Consider the following 14,043-nt stretch of genomic DNA (forward strand, 5'->3'; position numbering starts at 1 on the left):
CCTGCTGTCCCCGTCCCCTCTCTGTCCAGGCTCACAGCCTTTGCCTCCACCTGGATCTCACTTCTTAGGGATGAGGAGCGGGTGTGGCTGCCCAGAGCGCCTGTCCTGACCCAGCAATACCAGTTCCAGAAAGTTGTAGGAGGGGCTGATCTGAGGAGCACTGGCATGTGCCCAGGAGTACTCCCGTTCCCAGCAACACACCAGACAGCACTCATGAATGTGGTCTGCGCATCCAGCCTGTGGTTTTACAGATCACACTGAGAGTACTTCAGGGCACAGAAAATATTTACAACGTATTTATTGCTCACGAACCATAGTGAGTGCAAGTGTGTGAGCGACCTACTCAGGAAGAACAAGCCAGAGGGCCCTCGGATGCTCAGGGACACAGGCAGGACCCCCAAGGTCCTCCCCCCACCCCCCCCCCGCCCCCAAGCCCTCACAGCCAGGGACAGGAGAGATCTGGAGCAGAGCTGTGGGCCCTGGTGCTGGGTTCCGTTGTCCAGAGTCCAGAGGCAGGTGTCTGCGAGATTCACAGGAGGGAGGACAGGGGAGGCTGTGATGGGAAAGATTTTGTGCTCCTGAATCTGGAGGCACCTGTGGGGGCCGAGTGGGCCTCTTGGGGGCGGGGAAGAGGGAGTAAACGTGAAGTGACACTCGTGGCAACCTGAGGTTCTGCTTTCAGGGCCAGGGCTGATTTTCATCATCTACCCCGAGGCGCTGGCCACGCTCCCGCTGTCCTCTGCCTGGGCTGTGGTTTTCTTCATCATGCTGCTCACCCTGGGGATCGACAGTGCCGTGAGTGACGTCAGCATTTCCCGTGCCTGGTCCCGCCCACGACAGCCAGGCTCATCTGCAGCCACAGACGCTCCCTGGGGTCCCCTAAAGCTTGTGTTCACACAGAGCGCCGCATGGGTGGCAGGGAGGGGGCCCACAATTACTGGGATAAAATGTTCGGACCAACTCACCCCTTCTTTTTTCATTCGGGGCGCCAGCTGCGCCCTCTGCCTGAGCCATCATGGGCCCTAAATACACACGAAGCAAGAGGGCTGTGCAGGAAAACAGGGTGACATGACCACACAGAGTCAAGGCAGGTTCCTCATGACGCATCACTTTCCCGGCCCCTCAGCCCTAGGAGGGGTGGCTGCACTTGCAGGAGGGGTGGCTGCACTTGCAGGAGGGGTGGCTGCACTTGCAGGAGGGGTGGCTGCACTTGCAGGAGGGGTGGTTGCACTTGCAGGATAGGGAAACAGAAGTCTCTAGCTGCAGCCTAGGCCTTGCCCATTGAGGGTCTCATGTGAGGCCCTTCATGTGTGTGTACAGGGTGTGAACTAGGGGGTGGACAGTGGACCCTCGTTTGGCCCTGGGCCTCCTGGACTTCCTCAGCCTCCCTCCCCATTGCCTGCTCATGACCTGCTGAGACCTCAAGGTCCTTGTGACTGGCCTTGTTCCCCTGAGCTTCCCGGAAAGTGCAGAGTCCCTCTCCTTGAGAACGCTGGTCACACTCTGTAGCCCTCCACCTCCTCTCCCGCCAGCCCGGTCACCAGCCCTTGGACAGCAGGTCTGGTGGGGATGCAGTCCTGACAGCACTTCCTGGGGGAGGTGGTCTCGATAGAGTGGGGCTAGACGGACCCCAAGCAGTCAGGGCCCCCAGGACACACACTCAGAGTCAGAAAGGCTTCGTATGTTAGTCACATAGCACTTCTCCCCCTCCCCCCCCACGCCCCCCAGGACTTCACAGTGGCTGAGAAAGTCACCACCAGTGGATGGAGCATCCACCCCCATTCCTCTCTCTCCAACAACCATGTCACAAGAAAAGCCCTCACGAGGGCTGTCTTGTCTTTAGAGCATTCTGCACCCTGGACACCGTTCAGTTCTCACTCCATGTCCATTTTCTGGGTGAACATCCACTGAATCTCATGTAAATCGCACCTCGGTTTGGTCCCGAGTGCCCCCCAGCGCATCCCCTGCTCTGTGTTGGCTGCAGATGGGCGGGATGGAGTCAGTGATCACCGGGCTCATTGATGAGTTCCAGCTGCTGCACAGGCACCGGGAGCTCTTCACCCTCTTCATCGTCCTGGTCACCTTCCTTCTCTCCCTCTTCTGCGTCACCAATGTACGTACAGGCTCAGCTCACCTGACCATGTCTCATTAGCACTCAGCACTGGGCAGCAAAAGGCTGGTGCGGTCAGGCCAGACAGAGCCACAGCTCTTCTAAGGCTGCATCCCCCCCCCCCAAACAACCCTTGATTTATAATCATACTTGGGTAGCTGTGGTCACACTCGGGTAGCCATGGCCACGTGGAGTAGCTGTGGTCACACTCGGGTAGCTGTGGTCACTCACAGGTAGCCACGAGCACATTCAGGCTAGCAGTGATCACACTTGGATAGCCGTGGTCACATGGAGTAGCCGTGGCACCTATGGAACATGGTCTAGAGTTACTTCAGTGCCTGGACAGCTCCCTGGGAAGTGCCCGTGGCTCAGCCACCTGCCTGTGGATTTATGGGGCTGGAGGGAGGCACCCAGGTCACCTCCCCTCCCAATAGGGGGTCTGCTAAGCTTGGCATTTGGCTGCTTTCATTTCTAATGCCACCAGGAGCCCTCACAAAGGAGAAGAGAGGTCGTCTTTTATTTGTAATGGATGTGTCCCTAAGAAGTTGCAGGTGGATTGAATTTTAGTGACTCAAATCAGACTTTAGGGAGTAGTAAAACAGAATCTGTCTATAAATTGAACCCACAGGCCAGGTTTATGTTTTAAGAAAAGCACTTTTGTGGTCAAGGCCTGCCACACCAGGACACCGGAGTTCAGTGGGCACTCTCTTCTCTTTCAGGGTGGCATCTATGTGTTCACTCTGCTGGACCACTTTGCAGCCGGCACATCCATCCTCTTTGGGGTGCTCATCGAGGCCATCGGGGTGGCCTGGTTCTACGGTAAGGAAGAAACCTTTCCTGGGCTGGTGTGCTTCGGCGGGCGGGGGACCCAGCCATGGTGCTGCTGCTTTGTGGCTTTGCTGCTACCTTCCTGGCGAAGCTGGCTTGAAAAGGGAAGAACATTAGCTCTAGGAAGCTTATTGTGGTGACCACAGCATTACAGAGATGAGAGGCTTGGCAGCATCATTCCCTTGGATCAATGAAGACAGCGTGGGTGGCACCCCAACACCCTCAGCAAACCTGCCTCAGCCATGCCAGAGGCCGGGGCAAATTCAGGGCAGGAGAAATCCCTTTTAAGATCTCCTGGAGAAAATACTGGTCATCTAGAAATACTTTCCTTTAAAAAATGGTGACTATCTACATACAATGGAATACTTTTCATCCTTTAAAAAAAGGAAATCCTGACACACACTACAATACGATGAACCTCGAGGACATTATGCTGAGATAAACCGTCCCAAAAGGAAAAACCCTCGGCAAGTTCACTCCCAGGATGGTCCTAATGTTGTCAAGCTCATAGAGACAGAGTGAGGGGTGCGGTGGGGGGCGTTATTCTTTAATGAGTTCAGAGTCTCAGTTTGGGAAGGTGGAGAAATCCTAGAGATCAATGGAGATGATGGTTGCATGAACGTACTTAATGCCGCAGAACTTAAAAATGGATAAGATGGTAAATTTTTTGTTATATCTATTTTGCCAAAATTCTTGAAGTGAAAAAACAAATAATGATTGCAGAGGGGAAGCAAGGACAGCTGGGGGTGGAGGGAGGACAGGACAGCTGTGGGGGGGCAGGGCAGGACAGCTATGGGACATCGGGAGGACCCCTGAGGTGAGCAGAGGGTGGAGAGGGTCAGGCAGAGTGGCTGGAACCGCACCGGTCTTCCTCATCAGGATTGAGGAGCAAACATCACCCAGTGTCACCATGGGGAACGTGTGGGGACCCGCCGTCAGCAAGAGCACCGGGCAGCCTGGAGGGGGGCTGATCCCTACAGGAGGCAGCCTGGGCTTGAGGTCCCCTGGGGTGGCCCCAGGGGTCAGCAAGGACCAAGGTCTTTGCCTGGGCCTCAGAGAAAGTGCTGTCATGACCTCCCTGCTTGGCTCCCCAGGCGTGCGACAGTTTAGCGATGACATCAAGCAGATGACCGGGCAGCGGCCCAGCCTCTACTGGCGGCTGTGCTGGAAGTTCGTCAGCCCCTGCTTCCTCCTGGTAAGGGGCCAAAGGCCATGCGCGTCCCTGCTCTGCCCAGGTCTCGCATCTACCCCAGGGTCAGTGGTGGCCGCAGGCAGGTTTCACCAAGGCTGGGGGGAGCGGGGACCCATGCTACCTGGAGACCAGGTCTCTGAGGTGGAGTCGGTGGTCATGCAGGACTCCAGGAGGGCCGGCTGGTCCCTGAAATCCTCTCTGGCCTCCTGAAGGTGTGGCCCACCCCCCAGTAAGCCCACTGAGGACCTCACGTGGGATCTAGGATGATCTCCTCCATGAAGGCCCTTGTGTGTCCTGCATTCAGCCATACCTCTGTGCTGGGGGGGAGGCCTGAGATGAGTGAGGTTATTGGCGTTTTCCTTGAGGACCAGATAGAATTTAAACCTCCTGGGGCAGCAAGTACTCAGTCCAGAGGACAGAGTGAGGTGGATTCTGTCACCACTCTGCCCTTGGGGGCCTCCCCAGGCACAGGCACAACTCACCGTCCAGCAGCTGCCTGGCTTTTATTGTCTGGGCCCAAACCACATGTGCCTATTTTATTAGAACATAGCTGTGCCATTCATTTACAGCAGGGGTGGGGAACGTCCAGCCTGCTGGCCATATAATCCTGCAAAATCATTTGGTCTGGCCCTGCCAAGGCATTAGATGTGAGGTAATTAAATGTTTGACCAAATAGAGCAGGCTAATGTTTAAGTTGATAATTTTGTATGGCCCATAAATGATGTTATAAACACCCAAATGGCCCTTGGCAGAAAAGAGGTTCCCCAGCCCTGCCTTACAGGCTGCCCGTGGCTGTTTCCTCGCTGTAGGAGCAGGGCTGAGTGGTTGTGACTGAGACCCAATGGCTCTCGACACCTGAACTACCCCAGCAGGTCTGGACAGGTGACTCCAGATGGCCATTCAAGGCCACGTCCAGGTCTGAGTGCAGAGTCGGGGAGCTATGCACAGAGGCTAGCACCCCCTGACCCCTGGCTCTCCCCTCACCCCAGCCAGCCCAATGGGCACCTTGGACAGGCCTGGGATAGACAGGCAGCTTAGGCTGACCCCGTCATGGGCAAGCCCAGAGGCTAGTGAGAGAAAGAGGGAGGAGTCAGGGTGCAGCACCTGATATGACGGTGCTTCTCACAGAGCCGCACCCGAACCTTTGGAAGCTGCTTGCCACCCCCACCTGGCAGCCCGAGGCCCGTCTCCAATATGCCCATCTCCCCCCGCACTCCAGAGGGCAGAGGCTGTGGGGGTGTGAACTCTAGACAGACGAGGTGTTCTTGTGCTGCTCTACATACTCAGGTGCCCCGATGGGACAAGGTGTGAGGTTGTCAAAGGACAGCAGTGGGAATGCCCACTGTCGAACTCAGAACTGAGAGGATGTGCACCTCAGGAACACCATCCTGTGGCAGCAGCTGGGGACTCAGAGCAGCAGGAGAAGCAGGCACTGCCTGGGTTCCCTGGTCTGCGGGGCCAGGGCCCCTAGAGCTGTGGTGGCTGGAAGACCCCCGGCCCCGACACGCTGGCCCCATTCCACCTCTGCATCCCCTGCCTGCTGGCCGAGTGCAGCCGCATGACCTCTGCCCTTGGTTTCAGTTTGTGGTCGTGGTCAGCATTGTGACCTTCAGGCCCCCGCACTATGGAGACTACGTCTTCCCCGAGTGGGCCAACGCACTGGGCTGGTCCATCGCAGCGTCCTCCATGTCCATGGTGCCCATCTACGCGGCCTACAAGTTCTGCATCCTGCCCGGGTCCCTGCGGGAGGTGCGTATGTGAGCAGGGCCCCTTACCCATCCCGGTCACCTGACCATGAGGCCACCAACTACATCAAGTGGACTTTTACCTCCTGCCAGCCAAACTCTGAACATAGACCACATAAAATCTCAGTACCTGAGACAGGTGAGGCTGTGGGAGGGTCCTCTGAGGCTGCGACACTGAGAGGAAACCTGGCAGCTGCTGGCAGATGGGCCCCGGAGGACCAGCAAGGAGCACAGCTGCTCTGTCCAGCCCTGGGGCCTGGGCCACTGGGGCAGGAAGTGGAAGGAAGACGAGCTTCCTGGAGCTGAATGTGACAGAAAGCAGGCTCCTCCTGCGTGGCATGTGAGCTTCCGGTGCCCTGAGGCCGGACTTGGGCCAGTGGGGGTGCGTGTTGTTCACCTTCCCTCGGAGCCCACCGAGAGCTGATGTGGAGACACAACTTCTCCAGCATCTGCCTCTTTAACCTGTGCTGGACTCTGCTCCAGGGCCTAAGGGGACCCGGATGTCAGCTCCCGTACCTGACCACCACATGCCAACCAGGGAGTCTGGTCACCTTACTGAGCGTGTGCCCGCACCCACGGCCTCTCCATTTCTCCTAGAAAGTGGCCCACGCCATCACCCCCGAGAAAGAGCGCGAGCTGGTGGACAGCGGGGAGGTGCGCCAGTTCACGGTGAGTGCTGCTATCCCCACTGTCCCCTCGGCTGGATGCACACAGATCTGGAGAGCAAGCCAGTCCTTGCACCACAGCCCTCAGAAGGCTGGGAGGCTCGTTCACTCATTCAGTGAATGCTCCCTGCCACCACCTTCTGAGAACCCCTGACCTGAGGAGGGCGGGCAGCAGACGAAGTGTATCAGGTGCAGACGGCAGGCGGAGAAAGAGAAAGCAGAGAGGGGCAGAACCTGACTTGAGGCCCACCAAGACATGGCATCTGAGCAGTCATCTGTGTGAAGGGAAGGGCCTGCATTTCAAAGGGGGTGGGGCACATCACAGGGAAAGGCCCTGAGGGGTGGGCAGAGCAAATTGTAGGATCAGCAAAGGACTCACCTGCCTCACAGAGGGAGAAAAACTTGGAGCAGCCCAGGCCATCTTGCTGGTGGTCATCTGCAGGAGGTGAGGCTCCAGAAGGTCTGGCGCCAAGATGGAGCCCAGATCTGATGACATCGACAGGCTCCCTCGCTGGGGCTGCTATGAGGTGGGGTTACGAGGAGACGGGGGGCGGGGGGGTGGGGAATAAAGGGAGGCTCTGGTGGGAGAGAGTAGGGGTCATATCAGGCCTGTAGCAGGATTTATTCTTTCTCCTCACCTTACAACTGGGAGCCATCTGAGCATGCATGAGCTTCCATACGTGTTTACCATATGCTATGGAGCAGCTGTGGAAATGGCCCTAATGTTGTTGAGAGACAGAGTAAAATGTGTGACACATTTTAACTCCCACATCCTATGAGGTAAGTTGTCACTCTCTCTTCCAAGAGGGTGCCCCTGAAGCACAGAGAGACTAAGGAACACCCCACAGTAACATAGCTGGTCAGTGGAAGGTGACCTGGCAGGCACTCCCTTTTCTACTACCTTGTGAGAAGGACTTAGATCAGGTGAGAGCTGAGTCAGGGTGCTAATGACAGCTATGACTGCTGGATGGCCAATCCTTCCAGGATATGGATGCCACATTGATTCAAAAAACATCAAAGGGGCACAATTTTAGGCAGGGGTGGGCAAGGTGGTCTATTAAGACAGAGAACTTCCTCTTACACAGTTTGCAGGACAGATGACTTGGTGCAGGCTGCTATTCATTCTTTGCTTTCTATCTCATTAATGTCCCCTCCTATCTTTATTATTTTTTATTCTTTGGGTTTACTCTGTTATACTTTTGTCAACATCTTAATTTAGACCTTGGATCACTAATTTTCAACCTTTCAGTTTTCACATATAAGCCTTCAAGGCTATGACTTTTCCTCAAAATACCCTGTTGGCTGCATTCCACAACTTTTAACAGTATTTTCCTCATCATTCAGTTCTAAGCTTATTTTAATATATATTGTGATTTCTTCAAGTCTGCTTTTATATCACTGCCTGTTTCAGTTACTGTCTTTCAGCATTTTGAAGACATTAATTCTCCTCTGCTGCCTCTGTCATCACACTGAAAAACTTGCAGTCCTATAGGGCATGGTTGCCATGTGCTATGGACCCTTCCTGTCTCCTTTGCTTTTGGTGTTGAAGTTTCCCTGTAGTGTGCCTTTCTGTTTTTCTTTTTAAAAATTTATCTTTATTGCTGAAAGTATTACAGATATTCCCCCTACAATCCCCCATTGACCCCCTCTCAGGATATCTTGTGTGACCAGGGTGTGTGGGTCCATTTTTTTGTCAGTTCTGGGAATTTTGCAGGTAGACTTAAATCTTGCCTCTTGCCTGTTTCCCTTTGGGGCTCTGGTGTGTGAGACTCACCTGGGCATTATGCTGATTGAATCTTTGGGTTTGTTTGTTTCCATGTGTGTAGTTACAGCACCTCTCTTTTTGCTTCTTATACCTACAGCTCATTGAGCCTCTTGGAACTCTGCATTTATAGTTTTCAGCAAATTTGGGAAATTCTGGCTATCATTTCTTCAGCATTTTTTCTGTTCCCACCTCTTTCAAGGGCTCCAATTACATGTGTTAGGCCACTTTAATTTTCTTTTTCTCTGTTTTATTTCATATGCTTTCTGTTGTATTTTACTTCACTATTTGTTTCCTCCGCAATATCTAATGTGCTGATAATCCAGCAATTTATCGTCTCACACATTGTAGTTTTCTTCTCTAGAAATTCAATTTGGGTCTTTTCCCGGCTTTCTTGTCTCTGCTGAACTTTTTGAGCATATAGAGTGCAGTTATAATCACAGGTTTAATGTCCTTCTCTGCTGATGTTCACATTTAAGTCAGTTTCTGTTGGTTGACTTTTCTCATCAGGGGTGAATTTTGCTGCTTCGGTGCATGTCTGGTGATACTCAATTCCATTCCAAATATTGTGAGTTTTACCTTGCTAGGTGCTGGGTATTGTTGCACCCCTTTAAATGTTCTGGGACATTGTCAAGCTACTTGGGGACAGTGTGACCTTTGGGGGACTTGCTGTTTAGGATTTGTTAGGTGGGAGCAGAGCAGCAGTCAGTGTAGGAAATACCCAGGGTAGGGCTATTTCCCACCACGGAAGCGAGTTCTTCGTGAATACTGTTCCAAGTGTCCCACAAGCCTGGGATTTCCCAGTTGTGCTGGCGGAGCAGCACGGTTCCCATCCGGGGTACACTTCAGGGGCTGTTCCCTCTAATCCTGTTGGGTGGCTCTTTCCCAAACCTCCTGTGCACAGAGTCTTCAGCTGAACCCTCAGGGGGACCCTGTGGTCTCCAGGGCTCCCTGTGCAGGTCTCTCCTCTAGGTACTTTGTACTGAAAACTCCAGCTGCCGTGGTGTCCCCAGCACAGGGGGTTCACTGGCTGCACCAGGGTCCCACTGCAGCCTACAGATTTCTCAGACACATCCAGCCGGGCAGTCCGAGAGCCCCCTTGCTTGTTTCTCTCAGTATCATTGTCCCTTGTCATCTGAGGTCTCGTGTCTTGACAACCATTATTACGCATATTTTATTCATTTTGGGCAACATCCGATAGTAGAGTAAATTCAGTCCCCATTACTCCATCTTGACCAGAACTACCCTTGTGTGTGGCTGTGGCCCACTCCCTCCACCTGCTACACAACATTCAGTGTGTAAACCTGGCACAACAGGGCCCTCATCCTCCACCTCATGGCTCTCTGATTGTAACCCACTTCACCGACAGCTACACTTCACTTCACCCCTGGAAGCTGCATTTGGTCCACCCGTTTCTTGTGAAATACACCATCATTGTAGGTGGCAGATGTCACTTTTAAAACGTCTTACACAGCTGCCCTGTAATCTGACAGTGGCAACCTCTCTGGTCTTTGGGGTCTGAAGTTTCTATTGTTCTGACTCCACTGAGGGTGGGCTGCAGCCATGTTCCTGGTGTCCTTGTTCACGAGCTCATGGCTTGATCTTAGTCTGTTGGAGTTCTGAGATGCCCCCTGAGCACACCTTCCTCCAGAGAAGGTCGCCTTCTGCTGCTGCCGTGGCCAGGACAGAGGGTTGGGGCTCGGCCCTGGGTCCCACACATGGCCTCCCTTGCCCACCAGTTCCCTTTACAGAGCACCCGGGCTCCGCCAGCGCTGGCCTCACCTGTCAGTCACTGCCGGCCCCCTGGAGTCCTGACCCCATGTGGGTGATGGAAGAGCCCTACAGGGGACCAGTGGCAGATTGAGCATCTCCCTGTCCCCGCCGTGGCTGTGTCAGAAAGAAGCCCTGCATGCCCTTGTTTTTAAAATGTTTAAAAAGTGTAGTTCTTGCCATTTAGTGTGATCGAATGGCTTGTGCTCAAAAATAGACTGAACTCCCAGCTGCATAATAGGCGATGACATTTGCAGGAAGACTGAATAGCCGGCCTGTCGATCTCATCCGTCCCGAGTGGTAATGAGGCCTGCTCCCGCACCTGTTGGGGTCATGTAAGTGACATAGAACTGCAGGGCACAGCCTTTCAGGGACGGACCAGAGGCCCCAGGAGAGTGGCTGTGGGGGTCTGGGGGCACCCCAGGTGACACACATGCTGTGGGGATGCCATCTGAGACCAGCCCCAGGTTTGCTGGCGTGCAGTGTTTGTCTGGTCAGCAACTGGCTCAGCTGCCATGAGGTCCCCGGCTGTATCCTCACCATCCTCTCTGCTGATATCCCTCACAGCTACCAGTCAGTCATAGGCTTTCAATTCACTTCTAAATAAGCCCATTTTCTTCATAGCTGCGCCACTGGCTCATGGTGTAGCAGGGAGTGGAGAAGGAAGGCCCTGGGCAGCCGTCCCTGTGGGAGAGACGCAAGCCAAGACGGAAAAGCTGAGCTCGGACAGAAAGGAGGGCTGCTCCACTATTTAACTTCTGCTTCACTGGAAACACGGGAGCTTTATCTTCTGACTGTTTACACCCTTCTGCCACGAAGAGAGGGCCTGCCGTCCGTCCTGTGTCGCTGTGTAACTCCGTAGATCTGTGCCCATTCCCGCAGGTAGAAAACTGTGTTCTATTCACGTAACACGTCCCCCACCTCAGCCGCCATCCAGAGCACAGGCCTCTCTCATCTGTGTGCCGAAAAGAAATACAGAAATTATTCGTGCCCTCTGTGAGAGCCCAGTGCTCACAGCAGCTCCCTGGGTCACTTATTTTGTTCATATTTTTAAAATAATACCATATTTTGCCTAATTGTGCGCAAGGTGAAATGGAGGAACTGCAAAAGTTGATCAAGTGGGAGGCAGGGGGTGCGGGGAGGGGATGCTCATGTCTCCACGTTACACACTGTGTCTGTTCAGAGCCACGGAGGGCAAGGGTCCTGTGTATGGAGGGAAGGCTATTTATGTCCTTGTCACTGAGAAAAACAAATCCTGTGGCATCTGTATGGCTGCCACCACTCCTGTCTGATGTGGGCCGTGGTCAGCTCATGCTCACCTTGCTGTGGATCCCCAACTGCAGAGCCCCGCAGGCAGGCAGCCTGGGACCCCGCCAGGATTTTATTTCTCTCTGGCACACATCACATCGATAACAACACTTTTTAAGTTAGGGAATGGCTTTTTTAAATCATATTTACCTGTGAATCAAAACTAATGCTCAGATGTAGGATGGGTCTCTGAAAATCTGTTTGCTGATGTCCAGTTGTTGTTACGAGAGTATTAACAAAACCAAGTGAGGACTGCTGGCCGAGGACTGCTCTCCGAGCACCTGGCGATTGCCTGGAGGGAAAGTGGCCATCGGCCTCAGGATGCACGGGGCTGCTGACCATACGCTCTGGCACAGCTCTGTGCCCCGTGGAGAAGTCCCACTGCGTGTGCTGGCTTTGCAGGGCATCTCGGCACCCCCTACCATGGACGCTGTTCCCAGGGGGTATGGAACTTGCCTCTAGGGCGGGGAGGCAGGCGGTGGGGGGACGGACTGTCAGCTGGAGGCGTCTGCAGTGTGGCCACGAGGAATCAGGTCTGCCCTCTCCTCCTTTGGGGAGCATCGAGAGCTCCATGTAGAACACTGGTGTTGTCAATGTCTGTCTGTGTCCATACTCAGCATCACCAACAATAAAAACTGTATGCGGGAAAGACAACCCCGGCTTTTTGGCCACTTTTTTGCTCGACCCCATTGTTTTTACGGGCTGGCTGCCTCAGGCTCACAGCTTCACTCCCTCCTGAGTTCTCCACCTGGCAACTTCCAGACCAGAGGGAGCACAGCCTGGGCCCTAAAGGTCTGCTGGGCTTAACCTGGACCCCACCCAAGGCCTAGGCCTGCAGGTTCCCTGGTGCCCACTGGCTCGGGCCAACCTGCACTGTCCTCCTGCCTCTCTAGAGTCCTCATCCGGCCCATCAGCTCCCCTGCAGGCTCCTGCGTGGCCAGACTTCAGCCCTGCGGTCTGACCACCACGCCTGCCGGGCCAAGTGCCCCTTCCAGGGACATGTACCAGAGTCTCAAGTGGCTCCCTGTCCTTGGTGTCTGAGGGCTTTTCATTCACTGTATGGCCGAAGGAGTCCTTCCAGATACCAGTCAGCTCAGGCCACAGCCTAGAGGAGAGCTCTGTGGCTTATCATTATACTTGAAATAAGCCCAATTCTGTGACCTGAGTGGTCAGGCAGCCAGTCACTCCCTCCAGGCTGTAGGACACTGGTCACTCCTGCCAGACACCCACCCCTGCATGGTCATTCTTGCCCCAGGTCCCCAAAGAATGTCCTCACTTCCTTTGGGTCTCACTTTCCCAGGGACCAGGGGACCCCACAGAGTCTGCCCATTAGGCTCCACCCATCTGGCCACATGCAGGTGGGCCATGCCTTAACTGTCCAGCGCTTCCTGCTGCTGCTTTCCTGGGGTGCTGCCTGCCCCTTGGCTATGACCCAGCCCCCCCCTCATGGCTCCACAGGTGTCTCCACCTCTGTCAGCCATCACAACAGACACTGGGCTGGACACAGGACCTGTCCCAATGGGACAAGGTGAGCAGAGCTCAGCACCATTGTGTCCCCTCTGCTCCCTGGTCACCAGAGCAGGCGTGGGCCACTCAGACTAACTGTCCATGGCCTCGCAGGCCTGTTCTGTTGCAGCTGTGCCCTCACCCCCGGTGCAGTGTGAGCATCTGCAGGACCCTGGGAAAAGTCATGAAACAAAGGCCTGATTGTGCCACAGCCCCCACATGGAGCCTTCCAGGTGTCACATTCTGGGGTGGGGAGAACGCTGGGAGCCAAGCTGTCCTTTCTTATATATTTTCCCACACAAAGAGAGACATGTACATGCACACACAGCGTGTATCCTGCACGTGTCACACGTATAGACACACATATGCTGCACATATCTTACACATACCACATTCCACACCCACACATGTGAATTCCTGCATGTACACATACACACAAGCACACGCACCAGGCATGCTTCACATCACACATGAGCATGTGTATGCACACATACACGCTCTCATACTGGGTCCACTGCGGTCTGCAGAGATCTTCGTGGTCATCTGGGCACAGCCTGGGAACTTTGTGCCTCTCTGGACGGTCCCAGGGAGCTGTTCCATGGATCCAGGCCACCCAAGAACTGCTGAGGGGTGTTGTCTCAGCAGTCACTTGTTACAATGGGAGTTTCCTCCGTGTCCTGATCCCAAGCTACTAGGCTGGGGTTCCTCCTAGGCAGCCAGACAGATAGCCACATGCTGCTCAGCGATGATACAAATGGAAGTGACAAAGGGCTGATACCCTGCATATGTAGAGAATTCCTACCAATCAATAAGAAAAAGAGAGAGAAGCCAATAGGAAAATGAACAGGCACACAAGGGGAGGCGGGTCCAAATAGCCAATGGTCCCACAAAAAGATGCTCAACCTCATCCGTAAGCTAGGACATGCAGGGGAAGCTGTGAGGCAACTCCACCTCAGCCTGCCACACCTGGTAAACTCCAGAGGCCAGACACTCCCCACCCATGTCGATGAGCAGGCCGAGCAATGGGAACGCTAACACATTTCAGGCACGAGAATAAATGATATGCAACCTGGAAAGTAGTGTGCGTCTTCAAGGTTGAACCACATTAGCAAATGCTGCAAGCTCTCTGTCTAGAATATGGGATGTTTTTTGCCTTC

General features: G+C 54.2%; 1 protein-coding gene and 1 long non-coding RNA gene across 2 annotated transcripts in view; one reads left to right on the forward strand and one right to left on the reverse strand.

The window, feature by feature from the left end:
* SLC6A3 (solute carrier family 6 member 3) overlaps positions 1-10,734 on the forward strand; it is a gene marked incomplete at its 5' end in the record, with an annotated part of 28,521 nt that extends 17,787 nt beyond the window's left edge. The window contains 7 exons of the mRNA XM_081090335.1: positions 683-795; positions 1,985-2,113; positions 2,830-2,929; positions 4,033-4,133; positions 5,712-5,879; positions 6,473-6,544; positions 10,697-10,734. Of these exons, the coding sequence (XP_080946461.1) occupies positions 683-795; positions 1,985-2,113; positions 2,830-2,929; positions 4,033-4,133; positions 5,712-5,879; positions 6,473-6,544; positions 10,697-10,720 (707 nt within the window). The 3' untranslated portion in view covers positions 10,721-10,734. The remainder of the gene's footprint in view (positions 1-682; positions 796-1,984; positions 2,114-2,829; positions 2,930-4,032; positions 4,134-5,711; positions 5,880-6,472; positions 6,545-10,696) is intronic.
* On the reverse strand, positions 271-10,734 carry LOC308518622. The gene is made up of 3 exons (XR_013995954.1): positions 8,315-10,734; positions 6,920-7,118; positions 271-777 (listed from the first exon to the last, which is right to left on the reverse strand). It is a non-coding gene; the product is annotated as an uncharacterized lncRNA (long non-coding RNA).
* Positions 10,735-14,043: the final 3,309 nt, after the last annotated feature.

This window comes from Myotis nattereri, assembly GCF_964212035.1.
Source record: "Myotis nattereri genome assembly, chromosome: 4".
NCBI lineage: Eukaryota > Metazoa > Chordata > Mammalia > Chiroptera > Vespertilionidae > Myotis > Myotis nattereri.